This window comes from Chelonia mydas, chromosome 1 (assembly GCF_015237465.2).
Source record: "Chelonia mydas isolate rCheMyd1 chromosome 1, rCheMyd1.pri.v2, whole genome shotgun sequence".
NCBI lineage: Eukaryota > Metazoa > Chordata > Testudines > Cheloniidae > Chelonia > Chelonia mydas.
This window is the reverse complement of record NC_057849.1, coordinates 219,425,844-219,449,010: the sequence shown is the minus strand read 5'-3', so window position 1 is coordinate 219,449,010 and position 23,167 is coordinate 219,425,844. Positions and strand designations below refer to the sequence as shown.

Here is a 23,167-nt window from a genome sequence, read left to right as displayed (position 1 = left end):
AAAAAAAAGAAAAACACATAACAAGCTAGATCAGGGGTGAGCAAACTTTTTGGCCCAAGGGCCACATCTAGGTGGGGAAATTGCATGCACTGCCATGAATGTAGGGCTGGGGCAGGGGTGTGGGAGGGAGTGCGGAGTGTGGGAGGGGGTTCAGTGTGCAGGAAGGGGCTCAGGGCAGGGCGTTGGGGTGCAGGGTGTACAAGGGGGCTCAGGGCAGGGGTTTGGGGTGCAGGAGGGGTCTCCGGACAGGGGGTTGGGGTGCAGGAGGGGTTCGGGGTGCAGGCTCCGGCCCGGCACCGCTTACCTGGAGCAGCTCCAGGGCGGCAGTGGCACGCAGCAGGGCTAAGACAGGCTCCCTGCCTGCCCTGGCCCTGATCTGTGCCACGCTGCTCCCAGAAACAGCCAGGATCATGTCCCTGCAGGCCCTGGTGGGGAGGAGGGGGTAGAAGGCTCCGCACACAGCCCTCCCCTGCAGGAACCTCCCCCGAAGTGCCCATTGGCTGCGGTTCCCTGTTTCCAGCCAATGGGAGCTGGGGGGGGGCAGTGCCTGGAGGCAAGGGGCAGGCACAGAGCCCTTTGCCCCTCACTTCCCCAGGGACGTGGTGCCGACTACTTCTAGCAGCAGCGCGGGGCCCGTGGCGTCACAGGGGTGGCAATCCCGCATGCTGTAGTTTGCCCACCCCTGAGCTAGATGCTATAGACTTGTACAGAGTCTGCTAGGGTGAAGTTTCTATTTTGCCCCAGTCATTTTTGTAAAATACAAGCAGGCTTCTATCAAATATAAAATAAGTGCTCAAACTGCAAAGCAAAACTAGGAGGTAGAAGACAAACCAGAAAGCCAAGGAGGAACAACTTCATGATCAATTGTCTTCTACAGAAATAAAGTACAAGAAACACTTCACCAGGCTACCAGAAATAGTCTAAGAGTCCAACTAAAAACAAAGGAAATAAAACTGGAAAACCTTGGTAAAAGATGGGGGCAAGAAACATGGCTCTAACCAGGGCAGGGCAAGTGGGTCAGCTGCCCAGCTCAGGGTGCAAGGCCACAGGGGCAGAAAAATGAGGCAGAGTTGGGGGCAGGGCATGTGGGGTCACATGCCCCACAGATTTCTGTCTTGCATTTTGTACAGAGGTTTTCTGGAGCCAGGGCAGTTGTGAGCAAGCTCCTTGGGGAAGCATTTTATGGCAGCCGGACTCTGCAGACAGCGGCCAGCTCCAGGGGGCATCCAGGGGAGGGGAAAGAGCATGTCAGGAGCACAGCTTAGAGCTGTGCTACCCACCCTGCCTAGGGAGCACCCAGCCGTGCAGAGGTGGCCCAGCTTAGGTAGCAGGCCAGGAAAGGCTGCCGGGCAGCCAGCCAGTGCCCTGGTTCCCACAGCCCAGGGAGCCAGAGGCCCGAGTGGCTCCCACCAGCTTCCGATCTGCCAGCTCCTGATGGGGGCCAGGCCCCAAGTTGGAAACCCTTGAAATCTGGGGGAGGAGGGACCACATGACCCCTCTCCCCCATGCATCTCCTCTACTGCTTGCTCACCCTAGGCACTAAAATGCCTAGTTACGGTTCTGGCAAGCCAGACTCATGGGATGTCACAGCTTCATGCAGAATCAGAAAAAGGCCAAGAACTCGAAGAGAAAACCCATAGGGCAAGCCACGCCGCTCCGGAACCTGCCCTCGACACAGGAGCCAGATGTACTGTAGTATCTTGGCAACGCTGGACAATTTGCCATGCCAACTGAATGATCAGCCTAATCTCATCTATGGGGGGTCTCAAGCTCTCCTCCTCACCGCCTTCCTCTTTTCTGGGACCCAGCAACCAGGGCTGGATTTCCAATTCGGCACAGTAGGCACATGCCTTGGGGCACCAGCATTCTCGGGGCACCTTCGCTCTCTCAAACTGCGTGCAACACGAAGGTCAGCGGGGGGGTGCAGAAGACGCTGTGCCTAGGGGCGCATAAGGTGTAAATCCAGCCAGGCCAGCAACCTGTCTCCCCGGGGGGCCTCCTCAGGGACCCAGAGCAGTGGCTTTTGCCTTGCCTTGCCCTGTCTTCGGGGACGTGGGAAGGGGGTTGGCCGCTCTCCCTTTGGGGACCCAGGTTGGTCGCTCTCGCCTTGGCCCCCCCCATTGGGGATGCGGGGGGGGGGGCGGGGGTTGGTCTGTCCCTCCTTGGCCCCTTTGAGGGCCCGGTGTCTCTTTCTCACTGGAGGGGCACCTGGCTCTCTCCCTCCCCCCGGCGCGGGCTGTGCGCGTCCCTCGCCGCCCCAGGTGGGTGTGATGAGCCTCCCGGCGCCGCCGCCTGGCTGGGGCGCGGGTTTCGCGCCCGCTGCAGCCGCCGGCGGGACGTTAACGCGGCGCCCCGCGGCCCCACCACACCCCCGCTGGCTGGCGCGGCGAAGCCCGCACGCAGGATGGCGGGGGCGGGGGAGCAGCCGCTGCGGGGCTCGGGTAAGCTTAATGGCTCCGGGGGAGGCGCCCGGCAATGGCCCTAATGAGCGCAGCCCCCGCGGGCACTAACAAGCCCATAACCTGCCCCGCTGCGCGCCATCCCCTCGCTCCGCATAACGCCCCCTCCTGCAGCGCTCCCCGGGGTGCAGCCACCGCCCAGGGGGGCTGGAGCAATCCCAGGGGCAGGGCAGAGTTACCTCCAGGGGCTGGGAACGGGGGTGGGGACGAGTAATTGCTCCTTCGCTTTAGTTCCACCCCTGCAATTGCCAAGGGCCCCCCAGTTTTCCTGCTGGGCGCCGGGTGTTCCTCACGAGGCAGGTGCCTGCTGCAACTCCCTGCTCTGGCCTCCTGGGATCAGCCCCTGGGTGGCAGCGCTTTGCGGCGGGAGCCGGTGGACCCCGCACATCACCAGCCAGCATCGGCGCTGCCCGCCCGTACTGAAAGGGTTGCTCATAACAGTGAAGTAAAGGGGGGAAACGAAATGCTTAACCGACATTTTGGGGATGGTTTACAAATGAAGGGCCCAGTTGGGCACTCCGTGAAATCCACGGGAGCTTTGCCATTGACCTTGATGGGCACAGTGTCTGGCCCTCATTGGTTACTACAAGCCTCTAAAGTAAAGCCCAGATCCACAAAGGAATTTAGGCTCTGAACTTCCATTGACTTCAGAGCCCTACATACCTTTATAGATCTGGGCCTAAATGTCTCAGTGTGCACTGGCATCTTAAGTCTTGTAGAAATGACTGGCTAGTGGACCTGCAGCAATAAAGGCTTGTGACGGTAAGGCATAAAGACACGTTACCCTTTCTCTTGGATTTTAAAGGGACTGTTTTGCCTGTGTCCATGTGCTCCTGACCCCTTTGCTTTCCTTTTTCCTTTCTCAACGTGGTTGGCTAGGTCCCTACAGCCCTGATTCTGGCTGTTTGCCAGCCCTGACTAAGCTGTGCAGTCAGGTTATTTGACATCTTATGTTCAAAATAACCTTAGAAAACTCCCATGCCGTTATGCTTGTGGTTACACCAAGGCACAAAACTTTTAGGGAGGTGCTGGGAGCACCTGGCTGAAGGTGAAGCAAAAGAACACAACACTCCTCACCCAAGGATCTTTGGTTAACCAGCTATTTGAAGTTCTATTGCTAGAACAATCCCCTGTCCATCAAAATCTCTTCCAGTTACGGCTCTTCATCTAGAAGTGGACCAATGCTATGTTCCATCTGGTCTGTCATAACCATTCCCTGTCTCCCTTCCTTGACAGCAGCAGGACCCAGTGGGGACTGTTCAGTTCCCTGAGTACCATAAGGGCCCATCTTTCTCCCAAACCCCTATTGTTAATATGGGTCCCTTGTTTACATCTACCATCCCTGAAGTACAGGGCTCCAGGCCCTTATAATTTTGGGAAAGAGAGCTGGGGATTACCCTTCTCATGATGCTCCTGTAAGTGAGACCCCTGCAGACGGCAGAGCTTTCTCACTGAAACGTCTTCCCTCTTCCCATGAGCTTTCCTATCCAGGGACTGCCTTCTCCTAACATTACTGTGTGCATTTGCTTTGTAGTAGGTGAGGAGGAGCAGCAAGAACAAGGAGGGGAGGCATCACCGCTGAGCACTAAGCACTTCATTGCGGATGTGGCACATGGCCCAGGGAACAGCTTGCTATCTACTTTCCACACCGTGATTGTAAAAGATGAGTCTGAGAGTATCCTTGAAGCAGGATGTGGTGCTGATCCCTTAAAGGAAGAGGAGGAAGATGAAAACTACTGCATGGTGCAGGTGGGAGGCTCACCCAACCTGCACCCACCAGCCCTAGACTGCCAGCCTGGGAGCATCCTGGAAACAAGAGATGGTGCTGACTCTGTAAAGGAGGAAGATGGAGGTGGAAACTACTGCATGGTGCATGTGTCTGGGTCACCCACCCTGCACCCACCAGCTCTGGACTGCCAGCTCAACTATGCCACAATGTGTGGGTCACTGCCAGCTTTCTTTGGCAACATGAACTCTGTGCCCCAAGTCCCCGGAGCTGAGTTTACCCAGGAGATCCCAGATCAGTCACAGGAAAGAGCTGAGGGATATTACCCTGATAGCACAGAAAAGGAGACCAAGAAACAAAAAATCAGTGGCAGCAGTGGAATGTGCTCCCCAAAGACATCCAGTGTTGCTCCCGGGGACTTTTACAGCCTGGCACAGCTCCAGGATGTGAATCTGAATCTTGGTCATGCTACTCGCAGATCAGCCCGGTGTGCGGCAGCCAGCACTGCAGGTCAGCAGTCCTACAGGGTGTCATCATTCCAGGAATCTGGAGGTGGTCAGGATGTGGCCAAGGAGAAAAAAGTGCCACCAGAGAACCCAGAAGAGCAGGGAGCTCTGCCACCTGTCCGAAAGAAAACACGCACCTTCTACAGTGCAGGTAGGAATTGGAAGATACTGGGAGCCACCTGGCAGATAATGATATTTGTAGACTAGGGTACTAATGTTACTGAGGGCATATTGAATAGTATTGGGGTGCAACTAGGAGACACTGGACAGCCCTGACTGTTGTTGTTTGTACAGTCAGCTCTCCATTGTTAAATATTCAGGAATATCTCCAATTAAATTAACCTGGAAAGTTGCTAAGTGTATTGGGCATACAATTGTTCTGGTGTGGAAGAAGATTTTTGTTTAATGTGGTAATATATTTCTGTTTTGAAGACGCCTTTTTATATCATTTTTATTTATTTATTTATCAAGTATTTTGAAAATCACGTTTCTTTCTTTTTTCCCCCCCCCCGTCGGTTTCTTTCTTTCACTCTCATGTCACACACACTCTCCTGCTCTCTGCTTCATTTTTCTCTTCCTCGCTCTCTCTCTTTCAACAATACCTCCTTTCTAGAGCAGCTAGAGGAATTGGAGAGGATGTTCCAGGAAGACCATTATCCTGACAATGAGAAGAGGCGAGAGATCGCTGCTGCCGTTGGTGTAACACCACAGCGCATCATGGTGAGTCCCTTGTGGTTAATGAGCACTGCATCAGAAGAACAAGAGAAAAGGAGAAAGAGAACCAGGAGGTATGGAGGGAGAGAAGAAGAGTTCATTTGGAAAGGGAGGGAGACTGCAGCAGCCAGCGATGTAAGGGGCAGGAAGGTAACTCACAGGGAGGGACAGTGACAAAAGAAAACGGCAAGGGAGCCTCCGTTGACTTCTCCTTCTCTCTTCCTGACCCTTAATATGAGGCCGGAGATTGTGAGGAAGGGATGCAGATGACAGTGGACTCCTTGCTCAGCCTCCTTATCTTTCTCTTGGGGCTGTTTGAAGAGGAATGGGGGTAAATGGGATCTGGGGGTGATCTTCCTGCTGATATGTCTCCCTCTCCTGAGGGCATTCAGGAGGAGCCAGGAGATTAGGGAGGCTTTCTATAGATTTGTCTCTCTCTTTCTCAGTCTGTCTCTTGGGATGGGCCATCTGGACACTTGCAGGGGATGAGGTGCAGGGGAGAGGCTTCTTGCTGATTTCTGTTTCTCAGGATTGACTGTGGACATGATCTCTGTTGATTTCTGTCTGTGTCCCAAAGGGCGTAGGAGGAAGGGATGCAGATGGTCTCCTCACTGAGTGCTTCTTTCTCTCCATTTGTCAGGTCTGGTTTCAGAATCGCAGAGCAAAGTGGCGAAAATTGGAGAAACTGACTGTGAAAGGGAGCAAGAAATGCACAGCATCAACAACTCTGTCCATTCCTTCAGGAGCAAGCACTTATGGGTGAGGGGATACCTCCCCCCTTTTCTATTTGTTACCAACCACTTAAGAGTGAGAGTTCCTACTCTCTCCCCTGCCCCATTTCATTGGTGCCAGGAACCTTATGGGTAGCTGCAGCTTTTGCATCATGCCAGCTGGTGAGAGACTTGTGCGCCCTCTCCCATTTCAAAACCTGACTTGGATTTGGAATAGAGTTTAATGGATAATGCCCCAAGTGATTTATTAGCCTGTGCGATAGTCTTCAAAGGAAAGTGGTGGAATCTCCATTGCTTACAATGTGCAGGGAGGAGGGGATGAGATAAGAGTGATCTAGTAGATTTTTTCCATCCTCAACGTCTGTGAGCATGTTGGCTAAAGTCCCTCATGCACCTTATTCTCCTCATAGTTTAAGTGCTGCTGGGTCCACAGGGGGATATTTCCCTGTCTTCCCTCACCCATTCATGTTTTCCTCACAGAAAATGGGGTTCATTGGAGAAATGGAAGTTGGAGTCTTTAGGGGAAAGGGGTTTATGTGCGAGGGTGAAGTGGGAGTATGCAAAGGCTTTCCAGGGGGAGGAGGATCCTCCAGGAGAGTGGGTGGAAGGGAAGATCTTTCAGAGACCGAGGGAGCTAGAAGTTAAGGTCTTGCAGAGTGAGGACGATAATAGGAATTTGGAATGAGAGTTTCCTGAGGAAAGAAGGGGAAGAGTTAGAAGAGTGGGTATTTCCAGGTCTGCGCTCGTCTCAGTCTGCCTCTGTTCCTTCCATCCTTGCTTATATATTTTACTTCTTCTTCCAGGCCATCACTCCTGCCTATGCCTACACTGCCTGACATCATTCATGACCAGTCTGCCATGCTCAACATGGATACCACAGTTGGGAACTATCCCAGCATGCTCAGTGGGCATCCTGCGCCGCTCGTCTGCTCATCAGGTGAAAGCCATTCATGGTTGTATCTCAGTAAGAATTTGTGTTTCTGTCTGGCATTGCTTGGTGGGGTTACTGCTGCCTTCAGGATTCTGAACACAGCCTAAGGAAAGTCATGCAGGTCTCCACCCCAAGCAGAAACTGTGAAATGGATTTAATACATCCCTGCACATGCCCTCTAATGAGATTACCCACTATGTTGTGCAGCTTCTCAGCACTGAGAACGGGGTCAAAGTTCGAAATCATTACTAATTCCTTACCCAGGTCTGACATCTGTAAGGCCAGACATGATCAGCCTCACTTCCTTTAATCCCAGTTTGCTAGATGTTAGATACTGGTGCCATTAGTGGTGTTTCCCTGAATGATCATGTCGGGTTTGTTCTGGTTGTTTATGCTCCTGTGGCAGGCATGCACCCTACACATAGGTCTAAACTGTAGCTTTTCAGCTAGAGCCCAGCCCACAGTAGAGGAGAGTGTGTGAGGAGGTGAGTCACATTAACAGCAGCTTTTGTAGCTGAATGTGAGCCAGTCTCCATGCCACGCTGAGTGCCCAGGGAGTATAGGCCAGAACAGCCCCTTCTAGACTATTTTACACATTGCTGTCTTGACCAGAATAGGGACAGAGCCGCAGCCTTGCCATTGTTCCACCCCATCCATACCTTCAGGTCCCCTGGAGAGTTACTACTACTACTGTTGGCCTCAGACTTCACTGGGTCATTGCGCACTGACAGCCCGAGGACCAGAATTGTGCTTGGTCCAGAGGGGCAGAAGTTGGATGAGGGTGAAAGTTATTTAATTTCTGTTGCAATAACATTGGAAGTCAGTAGGGTGTGCTCTTGGACCAGTTTTCTACCTGAGCTGCAGCTAGTCTTCCGAGAATCATAGCAAGCAGAGAGAAAAGATTTGTTTGATTGAATATTTCATGTCTCAGGGGCCAGTACATCTTATGGGGTCAGAATTTTTCCCTAGGGTACATTTCCCAGTATTTACTTCAGATGACATTTTCATCACTTCTCTAGGGAGAGTAATCCATACTAATAGATCTCATTTTTAGCAAGTGTTTTCCTGATATTTAGCCTAAATTATCCTTTTCATTAATTTCATATGCTTAGTTATAACCCATTGTACCATGCTAAATGCAGTGACACCTATATTAAGGGGATGACTGAGAGATCAACAAAAATTGGGTGCTCTGTGGAAATGGTTTTCTAATGAATTTGGAGCATAACTGAACCCAGACAACTAGAAAAAGTAGATTATTAAAGATTAAATAGTATTTATTCAGTGCCAAAATATTTGATGATGCATAAGACCTCAATAAAAATGCATTTATAAGTTTACTTAATTTTCATAAACAGGCACATAAGCGAAGAATAAAGTACTAAAATAAAACACATTACCAATACTATAATATAATACTTCACTTCTGTCATCTAAATCTGTCTGTGAGAAGCAGTCCAGAAACTAAAACTGTTTATGAATAGATTCTATGAACTTTTTAACCAATGTGTCTTTAATTCTGTCAGTTGATTCCAGTATTTGCACATTTTGTTGCAGCAGTACAAACATTGTCATAGCATTTGAATAATCCATTGCTTCCCAGAATGATGCTGTGACACAACTGATGAGTCCTGCACTTGGTTAAATAAGCTCAAAGTCCAGGATGTTGCAAAAACGGCCATTTATTGAAAGAAAACAAGCAAACAAAATATTCAGCTATACCTGTAATTGTCTGTGGATGAATTACAGGATCCATAGGGGTTTCACAGACACACCATGCTTTCAGGAGAGAAAACCTCTGCTATAGTGTCTGAACTGAGCCCAACCATTTTCCCTACCCACCTTCCATCCAACTGTAGCCAAGTTATCTAGCCTTCCTGAGTACTTCTCCTCTCAGAAATCTCTACTGAACACAGTCCCTGGGAATAAATTTCCCTCAGAAAATGCAATATTCACAAAATAGCTTAAAATATACAAGGGCCTACCCAAATTCTTCACATTTTGTGGGGGGGGAAAAGGAAGGGGGAATTCCTGCCCAATCACTCATTGGTGTTCCATTCTCAGGGACCCTAAAACCAAAGAACAAATACAGAAAAGTCCCAACTTCCTGCCTAAAACTGCGGGCTCTGGAATTTGCTGTCTATCATCACCATTGGATCTACTGTGTGTATACATTGAGCTGTCATCAAATCTAGAGTGGCCAGAAATCCTGATTTTATAGGCACAGTTCCAATATTTGGAGCTTATTCTTATATAGGCACCTATTACCCCCCACCTCCGTCCCGATTTTTCACACTTGCTATTTCGTCACCTAATCAAATCAGGCTTCAGTGACACATGTGCAAGCCCAGTGACTTCAGTGCAGCGTGCACATGTAATGATTGGAACACATTTAACTGTTTAATTGCTGGATGTACACACTGAAACAGACTCCAGCACCCTCTCTCTGAGCTGTGTTAGTTCTGCAGGGCTCACAGGAGCAAAAAGCAGTGAAAACCTATTTTTGTCCACCAAAGGCAGCAGATATGACTCTGAACGCCTCCAGGAAACAGATCTGTTCAGGAAGAAGATGCCATTTTTCACAATGTCTCTTTTCAGAAGAGAACCACACTTTGACAATACAACTATACAGTGTTTTAAATAAAGCATCAACAGAGCTGGCTCTTTGGTGAATGAGAATAGAAAACAAGTTAAAAGAAAAATAAATCAGCTGATTTTTACATCAGCCTTTTTCTCCAAGAAAACAACTTGCCAACAAAATTGGATCAAGTTAAAACTGTGGAGCCACCACTTGGCGTCATTAGACGATATAAAGAAACGTTGGAGGAGATAAATAGAAACTTGAGTAGGATGGAATCCAGAATAACGGAACTGAATGAAAAGATTGAACAAGCGAGTGACAAAGTCAATCAATTACAAGGCAAAAGTGATTTCCAAAGAATAGGCTCTGTGAAAACAACACAGAGAAAGAAAATAAATGTGTTGTTATCTCAGTAAGTGGCAGGCTCCAGCAAAAGTAATCTAACAACTAACTACCAACTTGAGCCATTCGAGAATCCAGTCTGGACATATAATATTTGCCTTTCTGATATGGAGGAAGGGTTGGATGGAGTTGAGACTGTGCAAGGAGTTCTCCACTGCTCCAGAACAGGGCTATGTTTAAAAGGCATAACTGAGCCCTAAGAATTAATGTGTATTCTTGCAGCTGTGGAGTGAAATGAAGAGCTGGAACTAAAGAGAATGTGGTATAAATAACATTATGTTTGGAGCCTTTTCCAAGCTGGCTGTGGGTAACACCCTTTCCTCGCAATGTTCTAGAATCTGTTTCTGATAGCACTGATAAGCAGCATGTTGGCCTGTTCAAGGTTGTCAGTAACGTTCGGAGCAAGAATTTCTGTCCCAGAAAACTCTGTTTAGTAGCATACATTTTGTGTAAGTGAACGTTCTGCGCCAGCCAGAGTGACAGCAGCAGGTATGTTTCCTGTAGCTCAGCCCCAAGAGGCTTGTGCTAGACAGAATTAAGTGCAACAGTGCTTCTGTTTACTATCTCTGTCTTTCTACCGTCTGGCTGTTTTTTACTGCCACCATCTTCTCCATCCCCTTGCACTCTTTATCTCACGCCTCTGCCTTGCCATGCTCACTGCCCTGATTTCCCCAGCTCTGTCACTCCCTCTGCTTTCTCCATGTGACCTGTGTATGACACATTCTCTTGCTTTTTCCTTCACAGTCTCTTCGGTAACTGGAGTGGTGACGTGTTGTGAGGCAGGTCAGACAAAGGCACTATCCCAGGGCAGCTTCGGTTCCAGCAGGATGGAGTGCTTCCCCACAATTCCCAGCCCTCCACCCATTCGTAGGGCCAGCCTTCCGCTCAATATGACCTTCAACCCAAACAATCATATTGTTCCATTGATGCTGGACACTCCCAACAGTGAATGTAGCCCATCCAGTCAGGAAAGCAGCTCCAGGGAGGTCCTCACGTACAGCTTCCAGAGTCAAGGGTATGGGCAATGAGACATTCTTCATGAGAGAGATTGGGAAAGCAAACTTTTAGAGGGGTTGGGGTGGGGGAAACTGAGAGGGACTGGAGAATGCTAGAGGACTGAGAGCTAGGATTAGGGGTGTTCATGCAAAGAGGGGGATGCTAAGAGGAGAGGAAAGGAAAAGGAAGGGGGATCCAGATGAGATTGTCTGTGTGCATGGTGGGAGGGGGGCCTAAGAATAAGGAAAGGGAGATCTTTTAAGAGAATGCAGTTGGGATTAAGATGTGTGTGAGAAAGGGGGGATCAGAAGTGCAGAGAGTGGGAATCCTTGAGGGAGGATACAGTGGGGATTGGAGTGTACATGGAGTGTGGGGAACTTGAGTATAAAGACACCACCCCATTGCTTCAACTTCACAACTGCTGGCATGTTTTCATTTGCTCTTGCCTTTGCCTTTGCCTTGTGCCTGGGTGTTGGGGAGCCAGGGTAGGTGTCAGCTGGGAGTTGGGAGCCAGGGGAGGGTTTAATAATTGTTTTCAGCACATGTTGCTTTAATGGTTCCTCCCCTCCCAATCTGTGAACTGTTTGTCTCCTTGCATTCCACAGTGTCAGCTCACCAACCTCATGCAATTACCCTGAACAGCTGGAGCCCACAGCCAATCTAGAGACCCCATATTATCACTACAGTAACCAGCCTGGAACCTACCAGCTGCCCCAGTACCCCACGCAGCACCAGCTCTCCCAGTTCCACCATCTTCCAGTCCCCCTTGCCAGCAATGTGCTGCCCAGTGTCCGCCTTACACCTACTACACCCAGTGAATCCAATTCAGCTTTCTTCACCTTGGCTGGCAATAGTGGGGTTGTGACCTACGGAGCGGCAGGTGCCTCACGAGGGTATTTACAGCATCACCTAGGGGGACAGATCCTGTTACAGCAGCCTGCTGGGACCTCAGGTGAGTATCCCCAAATCTATCGGGATCCCATTCACTTCAACCCTCACGGGTTACTGATTGGTTTAATAAAGGACCAAAATGTGCAGCAATTCAACTATAACCGTGAAAGGGAAAAGAAGGAAGAGAAACGTGTATATAGAAAGTGACACTATAGCTCCCTACCTCCTTACTACCCAACTCTTTCTTTTTGAATTCACTGAATGATTATTAAGTTTGATCCAAATATTGTGAGCTCTTGGGACACATATCTTGGAGTATACTGTTCCTTTAAGAAAATACAGTGTTTGAAATAGATGGCTAGAGATAGATTGGTATCTAGATGCCGAAAACAGGCTCCTAATCCTGTTGGGCCCCTTCTGAAGCCATCTTAAAAGTATGTATATGGTTTGGGGGCATGGGGAATGAGGTGCTTAGAGGTAGAGCAGACTGGTGGATAGCGCATGGACAACGGAGTCAGGACTGTTTTTCCCCCTGGCTCTGCTGCTGACTAGATTTATGACCCTGGTTAAATTACTTCAGGTAATTGTTCTCTGAAATGTAACTATGTAAAAATGGCATCTTTGGGCTCCATGTTTAATTTGTCCCAATAATTTCCATATCATGATCCGTTTACAAGTAAAACAAGATGTTTCTTTTTCAAACAGCCAGCCTTGCAAACTCAGCCTCAGATCTGAGGGCTAGGTTGGGTTCTTACCATCCCATGCATCATCACAAATAATAAAGGTTCTTCAGGCTAAATACTGCCCTTAGCCGTATCAGCACAGTCCCGTTGCTTTCAGTGGGTTTGCACAGTTGTAAATGATGGGAACCTAAGCCCTGACCGTGAAAATATTTACACCCATGTTTAATTTTAAGCAAGTGAACAGTCCCATTGAATTAACATGCATATAGTGAAGCATAGGTGTTTGCAGAATTAGGACCATTTCTGTTGATGGTGCACAAGAGGGAACAGAAGGCAAACACCGTCTCTCCAAGCTGATTTGGCTCTGCAGGGCAAACAGGAGTGCAAACAGTAAAAACTTATTTTTCTCACTTACGTCACTGAATACACTGAAGGAACAGACCTCTTGGATGAGAGAGTGCCATTTTTATGTAGCCACGCTTCAGATTAGAATAACATTTTAATCATTCTGCCCCTCAGTTTTGCCCTCCTGTAAAGTGTGCACTGCATAAGAACACTTATTATGCTGCAAAGCACAAAGTTAACCTTTCTCTTACTGCAATACAGTGCTTTGTATTCCTGTAATGTTGTTTTGCATTGAACACACCTTACTGTGGTCCCAGAAATGCTGCATTTTTAGTTTGGACTCTCTTTCCCTGACAAGGGTGAGCTTACTCCGTTTTTGCAGGTAAATCACTTTGAAATCCTCTGATGAAAGGTGCTATGTAAGTAAAGTATATTATTCTGCTTTCCTTGTCTCTATCTGTCCCTTCCAACTTCTCTGCTTTTTTTCCAGGAGGTATCACTGCCTACCAGGCTGTCCCCTGGAATGAATTCTACATGCAGGGACGTCCATTCTCCAATCAGCTTTGCGCTCGAATGCAGTTTTCCAGCACTGCAGCAGGACGTTACTCCACAGAGCAGGCTCCCTATATTCAGAACCCTGGTATGATGCAGCCCACTCCCTGTTTCCTCCAGCTGCCCAAAGGGGCAACATCAGGATCTGTGGTATTTACTGAAAAACAAAGGGCAATGCCAGCACCAGACCAGACTTCATATCAGAACCACCAACTGCAGATCGCACCAGCTGAAAGAGAGGACCCAGAGAGCAGCAGCAATGCCACCAAGGAGGAGGAAAGTGCTGCTGGTAATTGAAAGGCCTCCTGGGCTTTGCGGTGGGGAAAAGGGGATGAGGAAAGCATTTCTGAGACTGGCAGACGCCCCCAGATAGACATCTGAGACCAGAACTGTGGGGGTGGTTGGGATGGATGGCCACTCCTGGGTTGCTGTCTCAGAAAGGTCTCTGGAGGCAAGGGGAAATTAGTTTCCACAGTATGCATCTGATGAAGTGAGCTGTAGCTCACGAAAGCTTATGCTCAAATAATTTGGTTAGTCTCTAAGGTGCCACAAGTACTCCTTTTCTTTTTACACCGGATGTGGAATCTGTGATTGTTCCTGTGGCTGGGAATATGGGACAGCTGCTCATGGGTGATCTCCTAGATGGAAAGTGATGTGAACTTGGTGCTCGGTTTTTAAAGATCAGTCCTGTGTCTCTAGGGGCACCCCCTTCTTGGTATTCTCCTGACTGGGGTTCTGAAATTGGGTCTGTGGAGGAGTGGGGAAGCTTTGTGTCCTACAGGCTTCTCAGATTGGTCTGTTCTCTGGAGATATGTGACTGCACCTGGGTGATAGTCCAGATGGGCTTCAGAGGAAGGTCAGTTTGAGAGAGTGCAAGGGGGAATCCTCTATATGACATCTATCCTACGGGGGTGGTCTGGGCAGCCACGCCTGGCTGATTACTTCAAAGAAACCTTTCTCTGGGGAGAGCTCATTAAGAGAACAACTTTGCAACACTATTATTTTTTAAATTTTACTTTTCAAACATTTTTAAATTTTAAAAAAGCGGACTGACTTTATAATTGGTCAAAAATCTAGGGGAAAATCTCATCAAACATTTTCTTGGGGTTTTTTTTTGTTTTGTTTTGTTTTTCAGGTGGGTTAATTTCTAATTTTGAAATGACAAATTTTTGAAATTTTAAAAAGTTTGAACCAACTCTGTCTCTGGTTCACTGTTCCACAGGGTGTTCTGAGATTGGTCTTTCTTATATATTTCTTCTTTCAGATGACAAAGAAGAGAATACGAATTGACTTTGCACTTTGAAATAAACAAGCAGGAAAGGATGTTGTTGTTATTATTATTATTATTATTAATAAACACTGCACTATGAGAGAAACAGAGGAAAGAAGAATTAATATTATTTGCAATGGAAGTACTTTTTTGTTTTTTTTATTGTTGCCATGATTGTTCTCCTGCTGAGGAAAGAAGCAGTGAAGTTTCAATCAATAAAAGCTTCTGTTCTATGCTTTTTGCAAATCTCCTGACTTTTGAGTTTTACTAAGAAAGATGATCTTGGTTATCCTAAAGAAGGTAACAAGGACTCAGTGGACAGGGGTGACTGGAAACCAGGATCTATTGGTTACAGATGGCGCAGAAAGGAAAGTCCTTTGGCTGGGGTCACTAAAGCTTAGGGAGCTGTAGAACGTGAGGAGAGGGCTCCATTGGGTACCCAGAATTCAGAAGATACTAGAAGATGACTCCAGAGTGGGTAAGATTCTGGGGATACAGATGGGGTAAGGTGGGTTGCAGACCACACAGGAAGGGAGCCCCAGGGAGAAGCTAGTATAAACAGTGCAGATAGAGGAACTCCATGGGTTTAACCCAATTTCACAGGGTCAACAGAGCAGGAGGGAGGATGGGGAGCCCAGTGCTATTCTTATGGTGTTTGTTTATAGCAACATTTAGAATTTTTAGAAAATAAATTATTGTTGTAACCTGATGCCCCTCCATTCATAATTCATTTAACATTCCCATGGACTTAGTTTGATATGGCTTTGAATGTCTGTTACTAAACCAAACTAATCAGGGTTAGCAATGAAGGATGGGGGGATTTAAATATGCCCGTCTCTGCCTGCACACAATCCCTGACTGTGACCCATCAGTTTTTGAGGAAGAATAACTTTGATAAAAGGGGATAGTGGAAGATGATGGGGAAAGTCTAAACTGGTACGTCTTGCATTTACATCTATATGCTGTCAGGCTCTGTCTCAGTTTAATCTCTAGTAAAATATTCCATAGCCAGGGTCCTATTGCTGTCCTTGCTTTTCCCCTAGAACCTGTGAATCTTGTTCTGGAAATGTCTACCTCCATCATCCCTATGGAGTATAGTGGTTTTAGTGAATTGCAGATTATTATCTTCTGAGATACCTGGCTAGGGTGGGGCAAAGCACTGTGCAAATTCAGACTAGGGCCTTGAATTCAGTCCTAAAATGGATAAGGAGACATTGGAGGTCATGGAGGATTGATACAATGGGTTAAGTTATGCTCAATAATGAATGGGCAGCTGTATGCTATATGAGTTGCGGTTTCTATGTGAAGTTTTATCTTCAGCTGCAGATGTGTGGTGTAGTCTAGCCTGGAGGTGACAAAGGGGTGTATCACAGTGCTAAGGTCCTTGTGAAAAAGGAGTGTGTTGTCCTAACAAGCTGAAGATGGCAGAGGAGTGTTCTTTCCCACTGGTACAATGTGTGTGTCCAGGAGCAACAAGGAGTTTGACCCTGAGGCTTTATATTAGACTGATGGTCTCAATCAAGGGTGAGGCCCATGTTTTGTAAAGTGGCCTAATACATATGCTGAAGAGGCTGGATTACTATATTGAACCTTGTGGGATTTCACATTGTTACAGTTCTTGGTTAGAACTCTGTGGACTCTCTGAAAGGAATGTTTGGCCCTTCTTCTATCTCCTATATATCATTCATTATCTGTTTATGACTGACAGTACTGAAAGCTGCTGGAAGATCAAGCCATGTAATCAGGGATCCTACGTATTTCATGAATCTCGAGCAACAGAATTTACCAGTGTTCTACAGCAGACTCTTACGTATTCATTCTAAAGAGCAAAAATGTCTAGCCTCTCTGAGTATGAAGAAAAAGAGAACCAAGTGTAAACTAATTCAGTGGTCAGCAGACAGCCTAAATCAATAACTCTGGGAGATTGTGAATGATAGCTTTTCACCATGTAAATGTTAGCTCTGAAACCTTGTGCTGACAATGACAGAAGTAATCTTTTTAGACTGGTGCTGTTTTTGGATCCCGGTTGGACTGATGGACAGAGTTGTAGGACTAAGGCCTGCCAGAAAGCCAAACAGAACCAACAACAGAAAACCGTGTCTTACCTGCCTCTACTCTAAAGAAATTTAGTGATTTTGTATGGTAAACATTTTATTTGTTGTGTTTTGGATGTTATATGTTGTTCTGGTATTACAAAGTCCTTGCACACATACCCTGTCGCTGTGACATTCCTAGTGAAACCGTGATTTAGGGACTTAGACTCAGAAGACTTACTATGTGACCTTTCTCACAAAGATTTGTCATTAAATTATGCAAGTCAGTTTCTAGAACAAAAAAGGGCATTTCTTCAAAATTTTGACCAAAATTTGGCAATCCTCAGAATGATTTGGATGAAAGTCTATTGCATTTACTTTTATATTCATATCCTAAATTAGCCAAGTTTCACTTGGTTGCACATTTTCAGATAAAAAAATTTCCACATACCTAATCACAAATAGGTGTGATGTTCGTGCATCTGGAGGTGAGTGTGTACCCTAAACAGTATGTAGAGGGCTCAATTCTTCCCTAGTGCAGCTCCACTGACTTCCTTTGAGTTAAACCCAGGGTGGTCTAGCCCAATATGTGTACAATATAACTTCACTGAGATCTTGAAATCCCATCACTTTCCACTGTAATTCCATATATCTACCTTCTCCAAGATTTGTTCTAAGAAGTCACTAGACTAGAATTCAGTACATAAAATGTGGGGTTAACAGCATAGCACTGAGGTCATTTTCAAAGAAAATGGTTTTACCAGCCTGGATTTATTTAATGGCAATGTTATTGGTTTAAATTCCCTGTGTTCTGTTTACAGACTTTCATCTAGGATACAGAAAGTCAAGCTGAATGCTCAGATTTGTTCACTTCTGTTTAAGATGACAGGGTCATAGTCAGAATCCCTTATCTTATTGAAGGCCTGTGTTTCCTCAGCCGGTATTAGACATAGACAGGAATTGGCCTGCTTCTGTTTGATTAACATATCCTGTACTAAGCATGTTAAATATAATGTGTTAATAAACAACTTTCCAAATGAGTCATGAGCTGCTTGCTATTTAGAAATGGAGCAAAATGAAAACATTTTCATTTACAAATCAGGAGCAATTTTTTCCCTCTAATTAATAGAGTGATTCAGTAGATGGAAAGCCAAATTCTGGGCTTATGTATTTGTTCAGGACTTGTGTGCTATTGTAAATGAGAGCAGAAGTTGGTCCAGTATGTATATCCACTGCCCTCCCCACTGGCATAATATAAATTAGAGAATTTTGTTTGTCAAGTTCCCCATAGCAATGAACTGTTCAATTAAATATTACACTTAGGTAGTAGTCCTTAGGGTGACCCACCTTAGGATGTATATTTAATCATTAAATCTCTAAAATTGTGCTTATGCTTTTAAATCATAGGCACAGACATTCAAATATGCTTCCATGACATACAGTAGAACCCTTAGTTTATGAATTAATTGGGGATGGAGAAGTTCAGAACATCATAAAATTGAACATCTCAAAATTACAGTGGGTACAGGGCATAAGCTGCAGTCTGGTGCACTGCGTCGCTTTCTTCTTGTCCTTCAAACTGCTGCAAAGCCATTTCCACTGCATTGGAACATGACGGGATGGCGACTCGTTCTTCATCGATGTCACTTTGATTATGTGATTATTTTTTTCTGTTGGGGAAAGTGGTTCATACAAGTGGTTGTTCGTAAGATTGGTGTTCATAAAATTGAGGTTCTGCTGTCTATTATTAATCTTCTTTGTGCACATCCAACAGCTTAGTCAGCAAGTGCATATTATTCCCTCCACACACATCATAGATTCATAGATATTAAGGTCAGAAGGGACCATTATGATCATCTAGTCTGACCTCCTGCACAATGCAGGCCACAGAATTTCACCCACCCACTCCTGCAATAAACCTCTCACCTATGTCTGAGCTATTGAAGTCCTCAAATCATGGTTTAACGACTTCAAGGTGCGGAGAATCCTCTAGCAAGTGACCCGTGCCCCATGCTACAGAGGAAGGCAAAAAACCCCCAGGGCCTCTTCCAATCTGCCCTGGAGGAAAATTCCTTCCCGACCCCAAATATGGCAATCAGCTGAACCCTGAGCATGTGGGCAAGATTCACCAGCCAGATACCCAGGAAAGAATTCTCTATAGTAACTCAGATCCCACCCCATCTAACATCCCATCACAGGCCATTGGGCCTATTTACCGTGAATAGTTAAAGATCAATTAATTGTCAAAATCATGTTATCCCATCATACCATCTCCTCCATAAACTTATCGAGTTTAATCTTGAAGCCAGATAGGTCTTTTGCCCCCACTGCTTCCCTTGGAAGGCTATTCCAAAACTTCACTCCTCTGATGGTTAGAAACCTTCGTCTAATTTCAAGTCTAAACTTCCCGATGGCCAGTTTATATCCATTTGTTCTTGTGTCCACATTGGTACTGAGCTTAAATAATTCCTCTCCCTCTCTGGTATTTATCCCTCTGATATATTTATAGAAAGCAATCATATCTCCCCTCAACCTTCTTTTAGTTAGGCTAAACAAGCCAAGCTCCTTGAATCTCCTTTCATAAGACAAGTTTTCCATTCCTTGGATCATCCTAGTAGCCCTTCTCTCTACCTGTTCCAGTTTGAATTCATCCTTCTTAAACATGGGAGACCAGAACTGCACACAGTATTCCAGATGAGGTCTCACCACTGCCTTGTGTAACGGTACTAAAACCTCCTCATCTCTACTGCAAATACCTCGCCTGATGCATCCCAAGACCGCATTAGCTTTTTTCACGGCCATATCACATTGGCGGCTCATAGTCATCCTGTGGTCAACCAATACTCCAAGGTCCTTCTCCTCCTCCATTACTTCTAATTGATGTGTCCCCATCTTATAACTAAAATTCTTGTTATTAATCCCTAAATGCATGACCTTACACTTCTCACTATTAAATTTCATCCTATTACTATTACTCCAGTTTACAAGTCATTCAGATCCTCCTGTATGATATCCCGGTCCTTTTCTATATTGGCAATACCTCCCAGCTTTGTATCATCCGCAAACTTTATTAGCACACTTCCACTTTTTGTGCCGAAGTCAGTAATAAAAAGATTAAATAAAGATTGGTCCCAAAACTGATCCCTGAGGAACTCCACTGGTAACCTCCCTCCAGTCTGACAGTTCACCTTTCAGTATGACCCGCTGTAGTCTCCCTTTTAACCAATTCCTTATCCACCTTTCAATTTTCATATTGATCCCCATCTTTTCCAATTTAGTTAATAATTCCCCATGTGGCACCATATCAAACGCCTTACTAAAATCTAGGTAAATTAGAGCCACTGCTCTAAAAAATCTGTTACTTTCTCAAAGAAGGAGATCAGGTTGGTTTGGCACGATCTACCTTTTGTAAAACCATGTTGTATTTTGTCCCATTTACCATTGACCTCAATGTCCTTAACTACTTTCTCCTTCAAAATTTTTTCCAAGACCTTGCATACTACAGATGTCAAACTAACAGGCCTGTAGTTACCCAGATCACTTTTTTTTCCTTTCTTAAAAACAGGAACTATGTTAGCAATTCTCCAGTCATACGGTACAACCCCTGAGTTTACAGATTGATTAAAAATTCTTGCTAATGCGCTTGCAATTTCATGTGCCAATTCCTTTAATATTCTTGGATGAAGATTATCTGGGCGCCCCGATTTAGTCCCATTAAGCTGTTCGAGTTTTGCTTCTACCTCAGATATGGTAATATCTGCCTCCATAGCCTCATTCCCATTTGTCATGCTACCATTATCCCTAAGATCCTCATTAGCCTTATTAAAGACTGAGGCAAAGTATTTGTTTAGATATTGGGCCATGCCTAGATTATCCTTAACCTCCACTCCATCCTCAGTTGGAGCCATCAGTAAGAAAAGAAATGAAGGTAAAATCATTTTCTTCTACAGAGAGAGAAGACCTCACTATGAGTTGAAATTCAGTTTTCTGGCACTCCTGAAGTGGAGTTTCCCACTTATGCTTCTACCAGCTGTGCAGGCTTTGCTCCACTCTACTTCCACCAGAGCCAGCAGGGGAGGAAAGTGGCCTCTCTACCTGCAGATGTGCCATGGTCAGTGGGGAAATAGCACAGATCTCTGCACATGTGCATAGGGACAGAACATTGTGCAGAGTCCTAGTGCTTAAGTTCCCTCAGACACTGCACCTCAGGGGAGGTTTTCATGCGCAGAGCTGGAGTGTGAATAAGCACAGGGAAATTCCTATGGTTTGTAGGGAAATGTTATGCAGAGTAGCTCTCCTCAAGGCCTGCACCTTCCTTCATACGCCTTCATCATAGAAACAACAGAGCAGCTAAACTTCCAAGAGTTAACACTTTTGGCTTAGTTGAGAAGAAAATACTGCTTTTCCAGGCTTCTTTAAGTTTCTAGTAAAGTAAGTAGCATTAGAAAGGATCAACATTTACCCTCCGTAGTAGTTCAATTTCCCATGGTATCTGCTGCGTCTCTCATTCTAAGTATAAGGAGTACCACAAATAGCATGGGAAACTCAGCTATTGCTGGATGATACATCACTTAGATCATTGATGATTGTCTCTTCAGAATCATTTATAAACGTACAGAGATCACTCTGTGGATATGGCCTGGCACATGGTGAAATTAAGAAGAACCCTGATTCACCATTTAGTCTCCTGGAATGTATGTGACAGGGTCCCCGTGGTACATCCTGGACTGTGGGGCTGTTGAGCCCTCCAAACCCACCAACCTGGGCTGCCTCTCACGCTGTGATGCTGATGTCAAGCTACAAACCTCTGATAGGCAATGCACTTACACAGACGTCCACAGGCAGGGGCATACCCAACTGTGTTACATGCATGATCTTCCAGCCACTCATGAACCATTAGTAGAGGGGCTCCAGCCAATTGCCCCCAGTTTCCCAGCCTTGCACCCCAGAACTGTACCATCTTGCACTGGTCAGAAGCTTGACCAGTGTAAGTTCATTGCTTAGTTTGCCACTTCTTCAGAGGAAAGTAGACATGCACCAGCCTTTGTAATTTAAGCTGATTCCCCAAGCACTTCAACCAAAACACACTGTTTTAGATAAAATATAAAACAGATTTATTAACTACAGAAAGATAGACTTTAAATGATTATAAGTGGTAGGCATAAAGGTCAGAGAGAGTTATCTTAAAAACATAAAAAATAAACACATTCTAAATCTGAACATTTTAGTCTAAGCAAGAATTGAATCAAACAGCTTTTCTCACTCTGACAGATGTTACAAGCAGGTTACAGATTCTCAATACACAGGCTGGGACTACCTTCCAGCTTGGGACCAAACTTCCCCAGTTCAAAGCCTTTGTCTTCCAGATGTGCTTCCAGGTGTTGAGAAGGGAGGGAGGAGGAGAGAGGCCAAGTGATGATGTCACTGTATCGCCTTTTATATCTTCTTCCAGCTGCTAGAAAGATCCTTACTCTGATGTGGAGTTCAGGCAGCCCCCATTAGTCAAGCAGTCTCCATTGTGTCCGTGCCTTCTCTGAGATGCCTCTGGGATAGTGGATTGTGTGTTGATGAGCCATTAATGACCATCTGGCTATTGATGGCTACTCCTTCGTTGTAATTGAAAGGCTGGTTGTGGTTGTTCCCAACCTCACAACTAGGGTGACCAGATGTCCCAATTTTATAGGGACAGTCCTGATTTTGGGGTCTTTTTCTTATATAGGCTCCTATTACCCCCCACCCCCGTCCCGATTTTTCACATTTGCTGTCTTGTCACCGTACTCACAACATATTTCAGTTACACATATAGCAATATTTCATAGCATCACATACAATTATAGTACATACTATTCAACAGGATATTAATGTTCAGCAGATCAAGACTTTTAAAATGATACCTCACAGGGAATACTTTGTACAAAACATATCCTAATCATATCAGTGATGAATGTGGGGGTTCCAGGGTGCTACTTTGAGGTCTCACAGTGTCACAATGTACATTCATTCTTGCTCTCAGCAGGCTAAAGATGCTGAGCTAGTGAGTTCACAAGGACTTTATCTTGACATGAGAGGAGCAATCTAGGGTGTTAAGCCAGTAATCTCACAAAGGCCCGGACCTTGACATCAGCCTGGGAAGCTATGGGCGCTGACCAGGGAGATTCAGAGAGGCCTGTATCTGTGCATTATCGCAGCAAGGCATAGGCAGGTAGCCAGTAACCTCATAAAGGCTTGTGCCTTGAGGTCTGCACAGCCATCACGCTGAGCACACAGTAAAGACTTTACTGCATGCTTTTACAGCATGGTACAGGTGCTTCTATAATAATTCATGTGTGCGTGTGTTGGAGAGCTGT

General features: G+C 45.9%; 1 protein-coding gene across 3 annotated transcripts; it reads left to right on the top strand.

The window, feature by feature from the left end:
- The first annotated feature begins 2,303 nt into the window (after window positions 1–2,303).
- On the top strand, window positions 2,304–17,859 carry NOBOX (NOBOX oogenesis homeobox). Of its 3 annotated transcripts, XR_006286080.1 has the most exons (10): window positions 2,304–2,441; window positions 3,994–4,842; window positions 5,305–5,411; window positions 6,046–6,164; window positions 6,940–7,073; window positions 10,795–11,065; window positions 11,652–11,998; window positions 13,456–13,806; window positions 14,782–15,265; window positions 16,790–17,854. XR_006286080.1 is itself a non-coding variant. In XM_043529874.1 (9 exons), exons 1-9 carry the CDS (start codon window positions 2,405–2,407, stop codon window positions 14,805–14,807), a joined length of 2,241 nt encoding a protein of 746 aa, XP_043385809.1. In that variant the 5' UTR covers window positions 2,304–2,404; the 3' UTR covers window positions 14,808–17,859. The 3 variants fall into 3 exon arrangements, 2 of the variants coding, with proteins under 2 accessions (XP_043385809.1, XP_043385859.1); XM_043529874.1 differs by having other exon boundaries at window positions 14,782–17,859; XM_043529924.1 differs by lacking the exon at window positions 2,304–2,441 and adding an exon at window positions 2,586–3,221 and having other exon boundaries at window positions 14,782–17,843.
- The last annotated feature ends 5,308 nt before the right edge of the window (window positions 17,860–23,167 follow it).